This window comes from Odocoileus virginianus, chromosome 1 (genome assembly GCF_023699985.2).
Source record: "Odocoileus virginianus isolate 20LAN1187 ecotype Illinois chromosome 1, Ovbor_1.2, whole genome shotgun sequence".
NCBI classification, from domain to species: domain Eukaryota; kingdom Metazoa; phylum Chordata; class Mammalia; order Artiodactyla; family Cervidae; genus Odocoileus; species Odocoileus virginianus.
In genome coordinates this window covers 99,421,002-99,436,425 of record NC_069674.1, presented here as the reverse complement: position 1 = coordinate 99,436,425, position 15,424 = coordinate 99,421,002, and the positions used below count along the sequence as shown (strand labels likewise).

The 15,424-nt window shown below is 42.4% G+C and overlaps 1 protein-coding gene across 1 annotated transcript in view; it reads right to left on the bottom strand.

Annotated features, from left to right (window-relative positions):
• The window catches only part of PON3 (paraoxonase 3), a 29,397-nt gene extending 23,459 nt beyond the window's left edge, over positions 1-5,938 (bottom strand). Inside the window, exons 1-2 of the mRNA XM_020882680.2 lie at positions 5,800-5,938; positions 4,291-4,361 (exon numbers count right to left, since the gene is read on the bottom strand). Of these exons, the coding sequence (XP_020738339.2) occupies positions 4,291-4,361; positions 5,800-5,873 (145 nt within the window). The 5' untranslated portion in view covers positions 5,874-5,938. The remainder of the gene's footprint in view (positions 1-4,290; positions 4,362-5,799) is intronic.
• Positions 5,939-15,424: the final 9,486 nt, after the last annotated feature.

The window sequence follows — 15,424 nt, the reverse complement described above, 5'->3', positions numbered from 1 at the left end:
AGGGAAGCTGGTGCTTTGCACTCAGATGTGGAAAAGAATTAGTAGCTGATTGTACATTATTCCTGACCCTCCTTTATCCCCCTCCCCGACCTGCACTGCATCTGCGTGATGGCCCAGTGCATCTTAGCAACAGTGGCTCCTGTGGGAGTCCTCTCCACGTGCTCATTACCCTATGCACAGATAACATTAAAACCCCGCTGCGAAGTCTAAAACCAGTTTTACAAGTAGGTATCTCCTGCCTTTTAATCCCTATTTTTTGGCATAACCTCATTTCTCTGGCCTCCGATTGTTCTCTACAGACGTCTTGAGAAAAAGTCATGCCAAAACATTACTATCAATTAATATTATCATTTCACATCTTTGAGGGAAGAAAACAGCAACCTAAGAAAACAAATGGAACCTGCCATGGAGTAGAAACATATCTTGGAGACCTGGGAAGCTACAGGAGGGGAAAGGAAGGAGAGGAAGATAGGAAGACTTCACATACAATGGCTGCCTGTCTACTTGGTAATTCAGCCAAGGGCAAGCTAATAAAGCTGTTCCTATTTCAAGGGCAACTTTGATTAGCCAAATAACTTCCCAGTTAAGCCAATCTTTGAGCCTCAAAGCTTGGAAAAAAAGATGAATTTAATATAAAAAAGATCTTGGAGGTATAATTTCTGGGGGGTTAGAATTATTTCACGTTTTAAGCTTTCTTCCTCGAAAGAATACTGGGGACGGAATGGGACTTCCCTGGTGGTCCAGTGGTTATGACCCTGTTCTTCCAATGCAGGGGGCTTGGGTTCAATCCCTGGTAGGGGAACTAAGCTCCCACATGCCATGCAGTGTGGCCAAAATAAAGAAATAAAAAATAAATGAAGAAAGAGAACAAAAAGAGGAAAAGTTTGTTCTGCCAATAAAGTGGAAGTTTTCATTGTGTTAAACTCTTTGCAACCCCATGGGCTGTAGCCCACCAGGCTCTGCTGTCCACACATGCATTCCATGTCCATGGAATTCTCCAGGCAAGAATACTGGAGTGGGTAGCCACTCCCTTCTCCAGGGGATCTTCCTGACGCAGGGATGGAACCCAGGTCTCCTGCATTGCAGGCAGACTCTTTACCATCTGAGCCACCAGGGAAGCCCTCGACCAATAAAATTAATCAGAAAGTCTAGGTCTTGAAGAAAACACAAATCAGAAAATTTCCCCAGCTGTTACTGCCTACTACACTCTGCCTTCAATTCTTTGGTTTCCCATGCTTTCACTCTCAAAGAGGAGGGTCTTACGAGTATCATCTCATTAGTGAGCTTTATTTAAATATCCAGCTTGCCTTGTCTTGGTCAGCTCTATTTTTTAATATTTCACTTTTTTGCATCTCAGATTTTCTGTTTTCTGCTGCCACCATACTTCCCTGAAACCCCGCAATAAAAATGTGCTGTCAGTAGATAAGAAAGGCAGTGTTAACACAGCAGAGAGTACAAAGGCATAGAAGAAAACCACCCTGCCTCTTAATCTAGACCTGTCACCTTCTAGTTCTGGACCACTGGGCAGGGAACTTCATTCTTCTGGGTGTCAGTTTCCTAATCTCTAAAGACAGATGACAGCACCCACCTTACGGGGTGTTTGTGAGGATGATGTAAAGTGTTTCCAAAGGACTCAGCAGAAACCTCATAGACACCAGGCCTTTGATAAGGCAGTATTATTATTTTTAGATATGTAGCAATATTGTCCTATTGACAGATGGCCCATGACCATTCTCACTTGTTCAGGTCTGTACGTGTAGACTGTACATAAGCCGACAGACAGGAGAGGTGCATGCCTTTTTCCCCTGCTCTGGTTCTCTGAATTGGTTTGTATTGGAGACCCGGGTTGGGTCTCCATGGCTGCGCGGGTTTCCTCTGGCTGTGGAGCGGGGCTGCCCTCCTGCTGCAGGGCGCAGACTCCTCACCACAGCGGCTCCGGCGACGCGGCGCGGAGCGCCGGCTCCGGGGCACGCGGGCCCCTGGGCTCGAGGGCAGGGGCTCAGCTGCTCTGCACCATGTGGGGTCTTCCTGGATCAGGGACAGAACCCGTGTCTCCTGCAGTGGCAGGCGGGTTCTTCACCACTGAGCCGCCAGGGAGGCCTCTTCTGCTCTAGTTTTAACTTCTCAAGTCTATCCGAGTCGTACAATCTGAGAGTTGGGCTAGACTTTAACAATGGTTGAACAATGCTCTAGTTACTGTCTAAATTAATTGGCAGACTCTTTTGAGAGATATATGCATAATATGAATATTGTTCCACAAGACAGTAAACAAATGATTGAATGTTACATTTCCTTATTTTTTTTAATCAAATTAAATCTGACCCTGAACCCACATTGCACTAAACTGGTAGGAAGTTCAGCCTGAGTCATTACTGGGTCTCTCTGCCAGGGTTGTGCAAATAGCTTAGGGGGTTTTAAAAGAAAGCTGAATATTTGGGGAAGTCCATATGGCCTTTATTATACACTAGTCACCACTGAAATATTCATGTAAGCTCATGTGGTCCCTTTAATTTAGAAAATTTTGCCAGTTATACATATTGCATGCGCACACGCACACACCCACACACAGACACACAGACACACAGATACACACACACAACCTTTGCTCATGCTGTGACACAGTGTAAAGGATCCAGCCTCCCTAAAGGTATATTGTAGCCATTCCTTTACAGGTCTTGATTCTCCCCCAGAATGGGACAAAGTCCCCTGTTATTTAAAAACAACCACCAGATATTCCCCTTCCGTCTCCATCAGAATCCCTTGAAGGAGCCCAGGTTTTTAAATTTCAAAGTCAGGAAATGGTTTGTCTTCAGTTCCTTCTGCTTTCTAGTTCGCAGTACATACCTCATCTAAGACCAGGGAGCACAAGGGACAGGCTATTTCTCTATTTGTTTTAGAAATTGAGGGGGGAAATAAAGACAGAAAACCAAAATCAAAAGGGCTCTTTTATATATATATGTGTGTGTGTGTGTGTGTGTGTGTGTATGTATGTATTAGTAACTTATCTTGGAGATCATTTATATTGCAATAAGCTACACTGTTGTCCTGAAATAATTCACAATCCTTGACCCTAGGAGGTTTACAATCTGATTGTGAGAGAAAGACACTGCTGGCTCTAAAATAAAGCATGTGGTAGGTGTCTCAAGTGAATGGGAGTTTCAGAGTGCTATGAGAGTTCAGGAGTAGAAGAGGGATTTCCAGCTGATTTCAGCAAGCAGCAATGAAGAAATCATTGGAGGTAATTTCATGAGCAAAGGTGAGAGAATGAAAGAATACATTCCTAGAACAGCATCTGGCTAAATTTTTTTTTTTTCTAGTAGTATCATCAGGGAGAATGAAAGGCTCAGAGCCAGAACAAGCAGTTGAAGCAGTAAGGAGTAAATGAGATCAGCTCTATATGGGGGCCCAGGAGAGGCCAACAGGTCTCATGTGAAACAGTGAGGGGTGAGGGGGAAATAAATGGCTCCTTAACTTTTTTTTAAAGATTTTTAAAGTCTATATTGAATTTGTTACAACACTGCTTCTGCTTCATGTTTTGGTGTTTTGGCCTCAAGGCATGTGAGATCTCAGCTCCCTGACCAAGGATGGAATCCGTATCTCCTGCATTGGAAGGCAAAATCTTACCCACTGGACTGCTAGGGAAGTTCCAGTTTCCTAAATTTTGAACTGAATCTCTTTGAGAATGCAGGTACCAAGCTTAAGAGAAGTCTGGAAGAAGAGCTGATTATGGGTGGGGGTGTGAGAGAGGAAATGACAGAAAGGCAAAGTAGATTTCAAACAGGAAAAAAGGCCTGCAGTTTGAGAGATCAGGGATTCAACTATGGATTTTCAATTAATTAAAAAAAATCTCAATTGATTGGAAGGTTCTTGAGAATAAGGGCTTAGTCACATTTCTCTTAGTACTAGCAGATAAATTTTGAAGGCAGTGGCACTGAAAGCTAGGAGGATCATCAAGGAGAAGGGAGAAGAAAAAAAAAAAGAAGGCAACAGAAAAAGACAGAGAAGGAAATGAAATGTCACAGAGTGGACAGGAGCAGAGTCCAGTGAGGGGCCAACCAAAGAGTAGTCAACAACATATTTCAAATGATGGAGAGATGTCAGTAAGAGGACCGAGAAAAAGCCATAGATTTTGATGTTAAGGACACCCCTTGGAGACGTGGGATCAGATAGCTTGTGTAAAATTGATGAGGCTGAAGCCTCAGTAGGAGGGTTTAAGGAGTAGTCGTGAATTAAATGAGCAGCTTCAGTCAGGGGGATGGTGACCAGGAAATTGTACTGTCACATACATACCAATTCCCTCAATAAGGCGGCAGTTCTGGGGTTCTACTGACTCTACTTCTCGATGTGCATTCAGTCTTTCTCTGTAGAAGATAAAAACACAGCAGGTCAGTGCACAACATCCAAAATCAATGTTTAACCACAGCCTTTAACCACCTTCAAATTCATTAACTTTCTTTCTCATCATTTATGGATGATATCACAAATAAGTAGGCATCTCCTTTTATTTACATTTACTTATATAATGTCGACATACTCTGGGTATTGTGCATATATTTTTTATTTAATAGTATATAAGTATTATTAATTTAAATACACAAAAGACTGTTATCTAATGTGATAAAGTATCATCTATTATAAATCTGCACTTTGTTTCCCTTAATCCCTTACAGTCTTGCCTTTTGATCCTTGTCCCGAAATGCCTTCCTCAAATTCAACAGGGTCTCCTAATAGCTAAACTCTGTAGCTTTTGCTTTATTATTTTTAAAATTTTATGCTCATTTACTTTGCAAGTTCACGAGTCCATTAAACTGACCATAGTTTAAACAGTTGGCCAAGTTATTTTTGAGTAGTATTTTTGATTCCACAGTGAAACATTCTTCTAAGCACCAGGAATAATTTTACATTTTTATTAAATTGTATTCAGGAAGATTCTATACTTATCTTACCGTGACTTTAAAAAAAATGCTTTTTAGATTGGCTTTATAATTATCATTATTTTTTATGATTTTCTCACTTGCGTGCACTGGGAGCAAATGTAACAATAAACTCTTTCGAGCTGAACTAGAATGCATTATCAAAAGGCACCATGCTCCTCAACAGATTCTGCCAATAGATGTGAACCTCTGAGAAGACCAACTTCTATTTAGAGAAATAAATTAAAACAACCCAAAGAGGACTGAAAGCAAGTAGAGACTAACATCTATTTGGGAACACATGTCATCAACTGACAAACATTTCTTCTTACTAGCCCAGTATTCTCCTGAGATATTTCTAGAATGGCTATCACCACTAGATCTTCCACTTCAAAAGGTCAGGTCAGATACAGAGACAATGCCAATCTCCCCTTGCAGGTTTCAGTTCATTTCCCTGCTGTCCTGCTAGCTCCTTTAATCTGGTAACCCGGTACCCCTCAAGGTTGAACTTGCCTTAGACAGTCTCTGAGGCAGCCAAAAACATCCAACCAGTAGCCTGGCTCCCTCCCCCAAGACCAGCGCTTCCAACAGAATTAGTTTGTTCAAGGGTGAGTGGAATGCTGAAGGTGACCTGGGGAAGGGCAGGGAGTTGCATAACTTTCAGAAAATAAATCGGGGCGCTTCTGCCTTACGATCTTAGGAAAGGCAAGAAATCAGCTCACTTTCCACATCAGAGCTTCTCAAGGGATAGTTTGTTACGTGGGATTATGAGAAGACGGGGTCCCCAAACAGCTCATTCTTACCCGCTAGGAAGGCGGGCCGGGGCAGCCCTTAACCTAACTTGGAAGAAGAGAAAAAGCCCAGGATGCTCAAGATGCCAACTCACCCAAGTGTCAAAAATCTCTCCCAGACTAGGGCCAGGCCGGCGCCCAGCAGGATAAGTGCCACCAGCTTCCCCATGGTCTCCGGGGTCCAGGGGCGCCCAGTGCGCGCAGAGCACTCGTGAGTGGCTGCGGGCCACGCTGGTCCCGCCCTCAAGTGGTGCCCGCCCCGCCCCGCCCCTCCTGCGCCCGGCAGGTGCGCTGCCAAGGCGCTGGGCTAAGGTCGCTGCGTCCCGCCCCTGGCCGCAGCGCTGCTCCGGGTTCAAGGCCACATTCACCTGCTTTCAAGGCAACATTTACTCTCGGATTCCTTTATTCTTCAGGGCTCAAAATACAGAGACAGGACCCGTAGCCCTGGGTTCCCTTGGCAGCTTTGGCGAGACCCCACGGGTGGGTGGGACGATAGAGGAGGAGGTTTGCTGCCAAAAGCTGCGGAATTCTACCTCAGCTCCTCAAGTGGCCTGATGGGGAAACTGGAGGGGCAGAGAGCGCGGGGAGCTGTAGTTCAGGCTCAGAAACTTTGCAGTTTGTGGAAGGTAAGGTGTTCTATGAGACGCAGAATTGATCCCAGACACAGGGTGGAGGCGGGGGTGTTCTGTTTGTGGACTGGGCGGATTTGTGAATGTCAGCATCTGCCCCCAACATTTGAGATAAAGTCGGGAGAAATGAAGGGAAAGAAAGAAATAGAATAGGTAACAAGATGAGCAGAAGGGAGGAGAGGGGGGGAGGAGGGAAACATAGTTTCTTTGGAAGTTTAGACTTTCAAAAGACTCCTAGATCCTTCTTTCTTCTGGATCTTTAGATCCTGCTGGGCAAATAATCTGCACCCTCCCACACTCTTGGTAAAGATCAGGTTGGAAGAAGGGGAGCAGGAGGTGGGAAAGACTTAAAGAGTTTGGGCAAAGCCAAGTAGCATCTTCAAGATCTGTCTTTATTTTCCACAAGGGAAAAAAAAAAAGGACTATTTCTATTGCGTTTGAGTAAACAGTGTTTGAGAGAACACAGAAGTGGAGATACTAAGTAAGGGAGATTTCTGACTTACGTGATACATAAATACTGTCTGAATACATAATTATAGTGGAATAATAAAGCCTGCCATTTATGCAGCACGTACTATGTACCTTGCATTGTCCTTAGAACTTTGCCTATGTTAACTTTTGATTCTTGGTACTTCTCTGATGCAGGTAACATCCCAGTTTTATAGGTGAGAAAACCAAGGCACAGATTAACTGTGTAACTTGCCCTTGGCCACACCGCTAGAGAGTGGCAGCGTGAGCCCTTCCTGTGCCCTTCTTCAGTTATGCTGATTTTTATTAAAGCTGTGGAGGAAGGGCTACTAAAGGAGCACCCTAACATCTGGAATTGCATTGATAAGACAGTTACTTCTTAAGAAGATTAATTTGAAAATAGTTCACACAGAGGAGGAATACGTATTTATATCTGCCTGCTGCTGCTAAGTCACGTCAGTCGTGTCCGACTCTGTGCGACTCCATAGACGGCAGCCCACCAGGCTCCCCCGTCCCTGGGATTCTCCAGGCAAGAACACTGGAGTGGGTTGCCATTTCCTTCTCCAATGTGTGAAAGTGAAATCGCTCAGTCGTGTCCGACTCTTCACGACCCCATGGACCGCAGCCTACCAGGCTCCTCCATCCATGGGATTTTCCAGGCAAGAGTACTGGAGTGGGGTGCCATTGCCTTCCCCGGGGCAAGAACACTACTGGATGCCAAATAGATGAAAGCTTTTAGGGAACAGAATATTCACTTGGATTTATAAAAAGAAAGAGAAAATTAACCCTGGTGAGCAGGTGACCACCACCTTAATCAGTTAGTTACTCAGATTTACCATCACAAAGAGTGAAAAAAACCTATGTTTATATTCTGCTGCAATGCAGTGTGAAGTACAGGTCACTTATTAGTATTCTTGTCAAAATTGTTTAACCTGAATCTGGTCAAGCCTAGGGTAACTTCTAATTTACAGGAAATACAAGTGCTGCTGAATTGAGCTCAGGACTCCAGGAAGAAACGATCAAATAAATTCAGAATGTAGATCATTCCAGAAGATATTTTTCTTGCACTGAAAAATGTGTGATTAAAAATAAAAACACAAAATAGAAAAAGGATTTAAAAAATAAAAAGGATTCAAGAGATATAAGTAAATGTGAATTGTGATCCTCGATTGAATTCTGGATTAGGGAGCGTGGTGGATGGGAGGGTTAGCAATTATTAAAGGCATTTGGAGACCACTGAGAAAATTTGAATTTGTACCAGCTATTAGATGGCATCACTATTATTGAGAGGTATTATTATTGCAAAGTGTTGTAGTAACATTGTGGTTATGTGGAAGGATACCCTCATATTTAGAAGATGCAAGCTGCAGTATGCAGAGATGAAGTGTTATGATATCTCCAACTTGCTTTCAAATGGTGCAGAAAAATAAAAGCATCTTTACTTGGAAAAGTAAAGCAAAAATGGAAAAATGATAACTGGTGCTTGGTGAATATAGGTAAAGGGTATAAGGAAGCCACTGAACTACTCTTTTAATTTTCCTCTAGGTTTAAGCAATTCAAAATGGTGGAGGTGGGAAAATTGGCTTTATCCAAATTATTCTTTAGTCATTTGTTTAGTTCCTTCTTTTTTAATGTAATTCAAGTCTATAGTTTTTTAAATTAATTTAATTGGAGGCTAATTACTTTATAATATTGTGGTGGTTTTTGCCAGACATCCACATGAATCATCCATGGGTGCACATGTGTCTCCCCATCCTGAAACCCCTCCCACCTCCCTTCCCGCCCCATCCCTCTGGGTTATCCCAGAATACCAGCTTTGAGTGCCCTGCTTCATGCATCGAACTTGCACTGGTCATGTGCTTTACATGCAATTATATATGTTTCAATGCTATTCTCTCAAATCATCCCACTGTCTCCTTCTCCCAGAATCCAAAAGTTTTTTCTTTACATCTGTGTCTCTTTTGCTGTCTTGCATATAGGGTCATCATTACCATCTTTCTAAATTCCATATATATGCATTAATGTACTGTATTGGTGTTTTTCTTTCTGACTTACTTCATTCTGTATAATAGGCTCCAGTTTCATCCACCTCATTAGAACTGACTCATCAGTATTCTTTTTTATAGCTGAGTAATATTCCATTGTGTATATGTACCACAACTTCCTATCCATTTGTCTGCCAAGACATCTCGGTTGTTTCCATGTCTTAGCTATTGTAAACAGTGCTGCAATAAACATTGGGGTGCATGTGTCTCTTTCAGTTCTGATTTCCTCAGTGTGTATGCCCAGCAGTGGGATTGCTGGTTGTATGGCTGGTGTTTTTTTTTTTTTTTTTTTTAATATTTATGTATTTATTTTTGGCTGTGCAGGAGTGGTGGCTGCAATGGTGTAGAAGCAGCCAAGAGGAGCTACCCCATGTCCAAAGTCAGGAGCAGCAGCTGCGCTTTGCTGGAGCAGCTGTGAAGACATACCCCACATCCAAGGTAAGAGAAACCCAAGTAAGACAGTAGGCGCTGAGAGAGGACATCAGAGGGCAGACAGACTGAAACCACAATCACAGAAAACTAGCCAATCTGATCACACTGACCACAACCTTGTCTAACTCAATGAAACTATGAGCCATGCCGTGTGGGGCCACCCAAGACAGATGGGTCATGGTGGAGAGGTCTGACAGAATGTGGTCCACTGGAGAAGGGAATGGCAAACCACTTCAGTATTCTTGCCTTGAGAACCCCATGAACAGTATGAAAAGGCAAAAAGATAGGATACTGAAAGAGAACTCCCCAGGTCGGTAGGTGCCCAGTATGCTACTGGAGATCAGTGGAGAAATAACTCAAGAAAGAATGAAGGGATGGAGCCAAAGCAAAAACAACACCCAGTTGTGGATGGGACTGGTGATAGAAGCAAGGTTCGATGCTGTAAAGAGCAATATTTCTTAGAATGTTAGGTCCATGAATCAATGCAAATTGGAAGTGGTCAAACAGGAAATGGCAAGAGTGAACACTAACATTCTAGGAATCAGCAAACTAAGATGGACTGGAATGGGCAAATTTAACTCAGATGACCATTATATCTATTACCATGGGCAAGAATCCCTTAGAAGAAGTGGAGTAGCCATCACAGTCAACAAAAGAGTCTGAAATGCAGTACTTGGATGCAATCTCAAAAACGACAGAATGATCTCTGTTCGTTTCCAAGGCAAACCATTCAGTATCATGGTAATCCAAGTCTATGCCCCAACCACTAATGCTGAAGAAGCTGAAGTTGAACGGTTCTATGAAGACCTACAAGACCTTCTAAACTAACACCCAAAAAGATGTCCTTTTCATTATAGGAGACTGGAATGCAAAAGTAGGAAGTCAAGAAACACCTGGAGTAATAGGCAGATTTGGCCTTGGGGTATAGACTGAAGCAGGGCAAAGGCTAATAGAGTTCAGCCAAGAGAACGACCTGGTCATAGCAAACACCCTCTTCCAACAACACAAGAGAAGACTCTACACATGGACATAACCAGATGGTCAGCACCAAAATCAGATTGATTATATTCTTTGCAGCCAAAGATGGAGAAGCTCTATGCAGTCAGCAAAAACAAGACCAGGAGCTGACTGTGGCTCAGATCATGAACTCCTTATTGCCAAATTCAGACTTAAATTGAAGAAAGTAGGGAAAATCACTAGACCGTTCAGGTATGACCTAAATCAAATCCCTTATGACTAGACAGTGGAAGTGAGAAATAGATTTAAGGGACTAGATCTGATGGACAGATTGCCTGAGGAACTATGGATGGAGGTTCATGACATTGTACAGGAGACAGGGATTAAGACCATTCCTAAGAAAAAGAAATGCAGAAAAGCAAAATGGCTGTCTGAGGAGGCCTTACAAATAGCTGTGAAAAGAAGAGAAGTGAAAAGCAAATGAAAAAAGGAAATATATTCCCATTTGAATGCAGAGTTCCAAAGAATAGCACGGAGAGATAAGAAAACCTTCCTCAGTTATCAATGCAAAGAAATAGAGGAAAACAATACAATGGGAAAGACTAGAGATCTCTTCAAGAAAATTAGAGATGCCAAGGGAACATTTCATGCAAAGATGGGCTCAATAAAGGACAGAAATGGTAAGGACCTGACAGAAGCAGAAGATATTAAAAAGGTGGCAAGAATACACAGGAGAATTGTACAAAAAAGATCTTCACAACCCAGATAATCACGATGGTATGATCACTCACACTCACCTAGAGGCAGACATCCTGGAATGTGAAGTCAAATGGGGCTTAGGAAGTATCACTATGAACATAGCTAGTGGAGGTGATGGAATTCCAGTTGAGCTATTTCAAATCCTGAGAGATGATGCTGTGAAAGTGCTGCACTCAATATGCCAACAAATTTGGAAAACTCAGCAGCGGCCACATTACTGGAGAAGGTCAGTTTTCATTCCAATCCCAAAGAAAGGCAATGCCAAAGAATGCTCGAACTACCGCAGAATTGTACTTATCTCACACGCTAGCAGAGTAATGTTCAAAATTCTCCAAGCCAGGCTTCAGCAATATGTGAACTGTGAACTTCTAGATTTTCAAGCTGGTTTTAGAAAAGGCAGAGGAACCAGAGAACAGATTGCCAAGTCACTGGATCATGAAAAAAGCAAGAGAGTTCCAGGAAAACATCTACTTCTGCTTTGTTGACTATGCCAAAGCCTTTGACTGTGTGAGTCACAATAAACTGTGGGAAATTCTTCAAGAGATGGGAATACCAGACCACCTGACCTGCCTCTTGAGAAATCTGTATGCAGGTCAGGAAGCAACAGTCAGAACTGGACATGGAACAACAGACTGGTTCCAAATAGGAAAAGGAGTACGTCAAGGCTGTATGTTGTCACCCTGCTTATTTAACTTATATGCAGAGTACGTCATGAGAAACACTGGTCTGAATGAAGCACAAGCTGGAGTCAAGATTGCCGGAAGAAATAGCAATAACCTCAGATATGCAGATGACACCACCCTTATGGCAGAAAGTGAAGAACCAAAGAGCCTCTTGATGAAAGTGAAAGAAGAAAGTGAAGAAGTTGGCTTAAAACTCAACATTCAGAAAACTAAGATCATGGCATCCGGTCCAATCACTTCATGGCAAATCGATGGGGAAACAGTGGAAACAGTGGCTATTTTTCTGGGCTCCAAAATCACTGCAGATGGTGACTGCAGCCATGAAATAAAAGATGCTTGCTCCTTGGAAGAAAAGTTATGACCAACCTAGACAGCGTATTAAAAAGCAGAGACATTACTTTGCCAACAAAGGTCCATCTAGTCAAGGCTATGGTTTTTCCAGTAGTCATGTATGGATGTGAGAGTTGGACTATAGAGAAAGCTGAGCTCCAAAGAATTGATGCTTTTGAACTGTGGTGTTGAAAACTCTTGAAAGTCCCTTGGACTGCAAGGAGATCCAACCAGTCCATCCTAAAGCAGATCAGTCCTGGGTGTTCATTTCAAGGACTGATGTTGAAGCTAAACCTCTAATACTTTGGCCATCTGATGTGAAGAGCTGACTCATTTGAAAAGACCCTGATGCTGGGAAAGTTTGAAAGCAGGAGAAGGGGACGACAGAGGATGAGATGGTTGGGTGGCATCACCTACTCAATGGACGTGAGTTTGAGTAAACTCCGGGAGTTGGTGATGGACAGGGAGGCCTGGCGTGCTGCAGTTCATGGGGTTGCAACAAGTCAGACATGACTGAGTGACTGAACTGAATTGAACTTAACTGTGCTGGGTCTTCATTGCTGCACACTGGCTTTCTCTAGCTGTGGAATGCAGGGGCTCTTCTTCATTACAGGGCACTAGCTTCTCACTGTGGTGGTTCTCTCATTGCAGAGCACAGACTCTAAGCGCTTGGGCTCAGTAGTTGAGACACACGGGCTTAGTTGCTCCTCGGTATGTGAAATTTTCCCAAACCAGGGATCAAACCCATGTCCCCTGCACTGACAAGTAGATTCTCATCCACTATACCATCAGGATGTCCCTATGTTTAGTTCTTTATAATCTTATCTTTCTATCATCTATTTTCTCATTACCATCAGGATGTCCCTATGTTTAGTTCTTTATAATCTATCTTTCTATCATCTATTTTCTCATTTGTTGAATCTTCTAGTAGAATATAGGCATGTATCTGGTTCACTGTTATATATTAATGCCTAACTCAAAGTCTGATTACAGAAATGTCATTTACTGTATTAAAAATATTTTAAGTAAACTGAAAATTATTCTCTTTGCAGTTATAAAAATTAGACTAGGCTCCTTTTTCTTCTTTTATGCCTTCTCCCTTATGGAATAAAAATCTCAAAAACCAGGAGCGGAAAGCTAAGAGACCGCTGCTGGAATTCTTTCAGTCCTTCTCCTCTTACACCCAGAAATGTTTTGTAGAAATCTGAGTAAGGAAAACTCTAGGTGGCCAGAGAAAGGAGGAGAAAGGTGGATGTGGGTGGTGTGAAAGTGAGTACTGTTAATTCTTCATTGTTTTCCCAAGTAAATATTCATCAGCCTAGAGAAGCTATGTCTCCAAGAGATGATTCAAACTGAGCAAATCAAGCCTAGAAAAGTGATCAGCCTTAGACTGGCTGTCAATAATAATTAATGCATACACAAAATGAGAAAAAGAAACACTAAAGTGATAGCTTATATTTAATTTTCCTTACTGCTTGTATTAGGTGCCCACATTCACATTCAGCTGCTATAAAAGAGCTGAGGTTTTGTAAAAGACCAAAATGGACTTGTTGTCACTGAACAAGACCTCAGATTAAAAAGAATTAAAACACACACACACTCACATACCTGAGATCTAAATCCACATGTTGATGGCACATCCCAATTGCAATTTCATTCCTTTTGAATGACCTCTTAATAACCAACAAAATTGCTAAACTCAATGTATGATCCCAGTGAGATCACTGTAAATAGATGCACAATATATTTATTAATCCCTCATGACCCACAGAGGCTCAAAATCAGCATTTATTTAAAAAACAAAAAAGCTTTAAAAATCTCTCAAGATAAATAACACATGTGCTTGTTAACTTGTATTTACTTTTGTCCAGATCAGTTTTCTAATAAACACAATAGCAACCAAGTCTACATGATGCATACTGTATTCTGATACTTTTCATGAATATAGCTTCTTAGACAGTCATTGCTCACAGTCTGCAGTCTCAAACATATGCTCCTTGGCTTTGCACCCCTAGTGACTAATATTTGATCTTGCTTTGCTCATCTGTGACTTAATGTGTTCTCCATGGGTAGTATAAACAGCAAAAAATGGTAATTATTTTAGGATTAAATACATCCAATATACTTTAGTAGCAGACTATTTAAAAATATAAATAAAAACACAGGCCAAATGTGGTCAGAGACCAAGATTAGGAATACTTAGGCAATTTACATTTAAGTCTTTAAATGATCCATCTGAAAGCAGAACGTAAATTGATACCTATAGAAACAGAGGAAACTGTGTATTAGGAAAAAGAGTAAATAATGAGATCCTCATCAGTTCCATGGCAGAAGCATCATGGAGTGGTTAACAGCACAGCTCTGACATCAGAAATAGATTGAGAGCCACCCCTTACTAGGTGTGTAACCTTGAACATCTGTGAAATGTTAACAGTGACAGAAATCAATACCTACTCCCTCAGGGCCCTAATTAGGATTAAATGAAATAATGAATTACCATTTTTAGTGCACTCTTTCACTTATAAGTAACTGACAAAGATTTTGATGATAACGATGCTGAAGATGGGAAAAGCATGAGAAGTGAAGTGCTCTGGTGAGTTACAGTGGAAAAGAAGCACAGATGAACTTAGAGGAGGTATAGTGAGTGGAAAAGCTTCCCTGGCGGCTCAGACGGCAATGAATCCGCCTGCAGTGCAGGAGACGACGGTCCGACCCCTGAGTCAGGAAGATCCCTTGGAGAAGGGAATGGCTACCCACCCCAGTATTCTGACCTGGAGAATTCCATGGACTGAGGAGCCTGGCAGGCTACAGTTCACGGGGTTGCAACCAGTTGGATACAACTGAGAAACACACACACACATAGTGAGTGGAAAAAATGTGGTTGCAAAGAGCTGAACACAATTCAGCCACACAGACACACTTACACACACATGGATGTTCCCCTAGGCAGACACCTGCAGCACTGATGGGCCGCAAAATGTTGGCCACACACACACACACACGCGCGAATGTTCCCCGGCAGACACCTGTAGCCCTGATGGGCTGCAAAATGTTGGACACACACACAAAGTAAAAAGAATGTGGTTGCAAAGAGTTGGACATTATTGAGCAACACACAGACACACACAAATGTTCCCCTCTGAGGCGGACACTTTCAGACACACACACATGGGCCTGGACACCTTCAGACACACACACACACACACACACACACACATTCCCCTGTGAGGAAGACACCTTCAGACAGACAGACAGACACACACACACACACACACGCACATGCGCACTCCTAGACAGCTGATTTTGTCTCACCTGATGAAGTTCGAAGTTGTGTTCAATGAGGAGGTGGTGTGACTGACCTCCCAGCTCTGAGCTGTTATCTTCTCTTTGTATGCAAGCTGGGCTCCCATTAAGAAA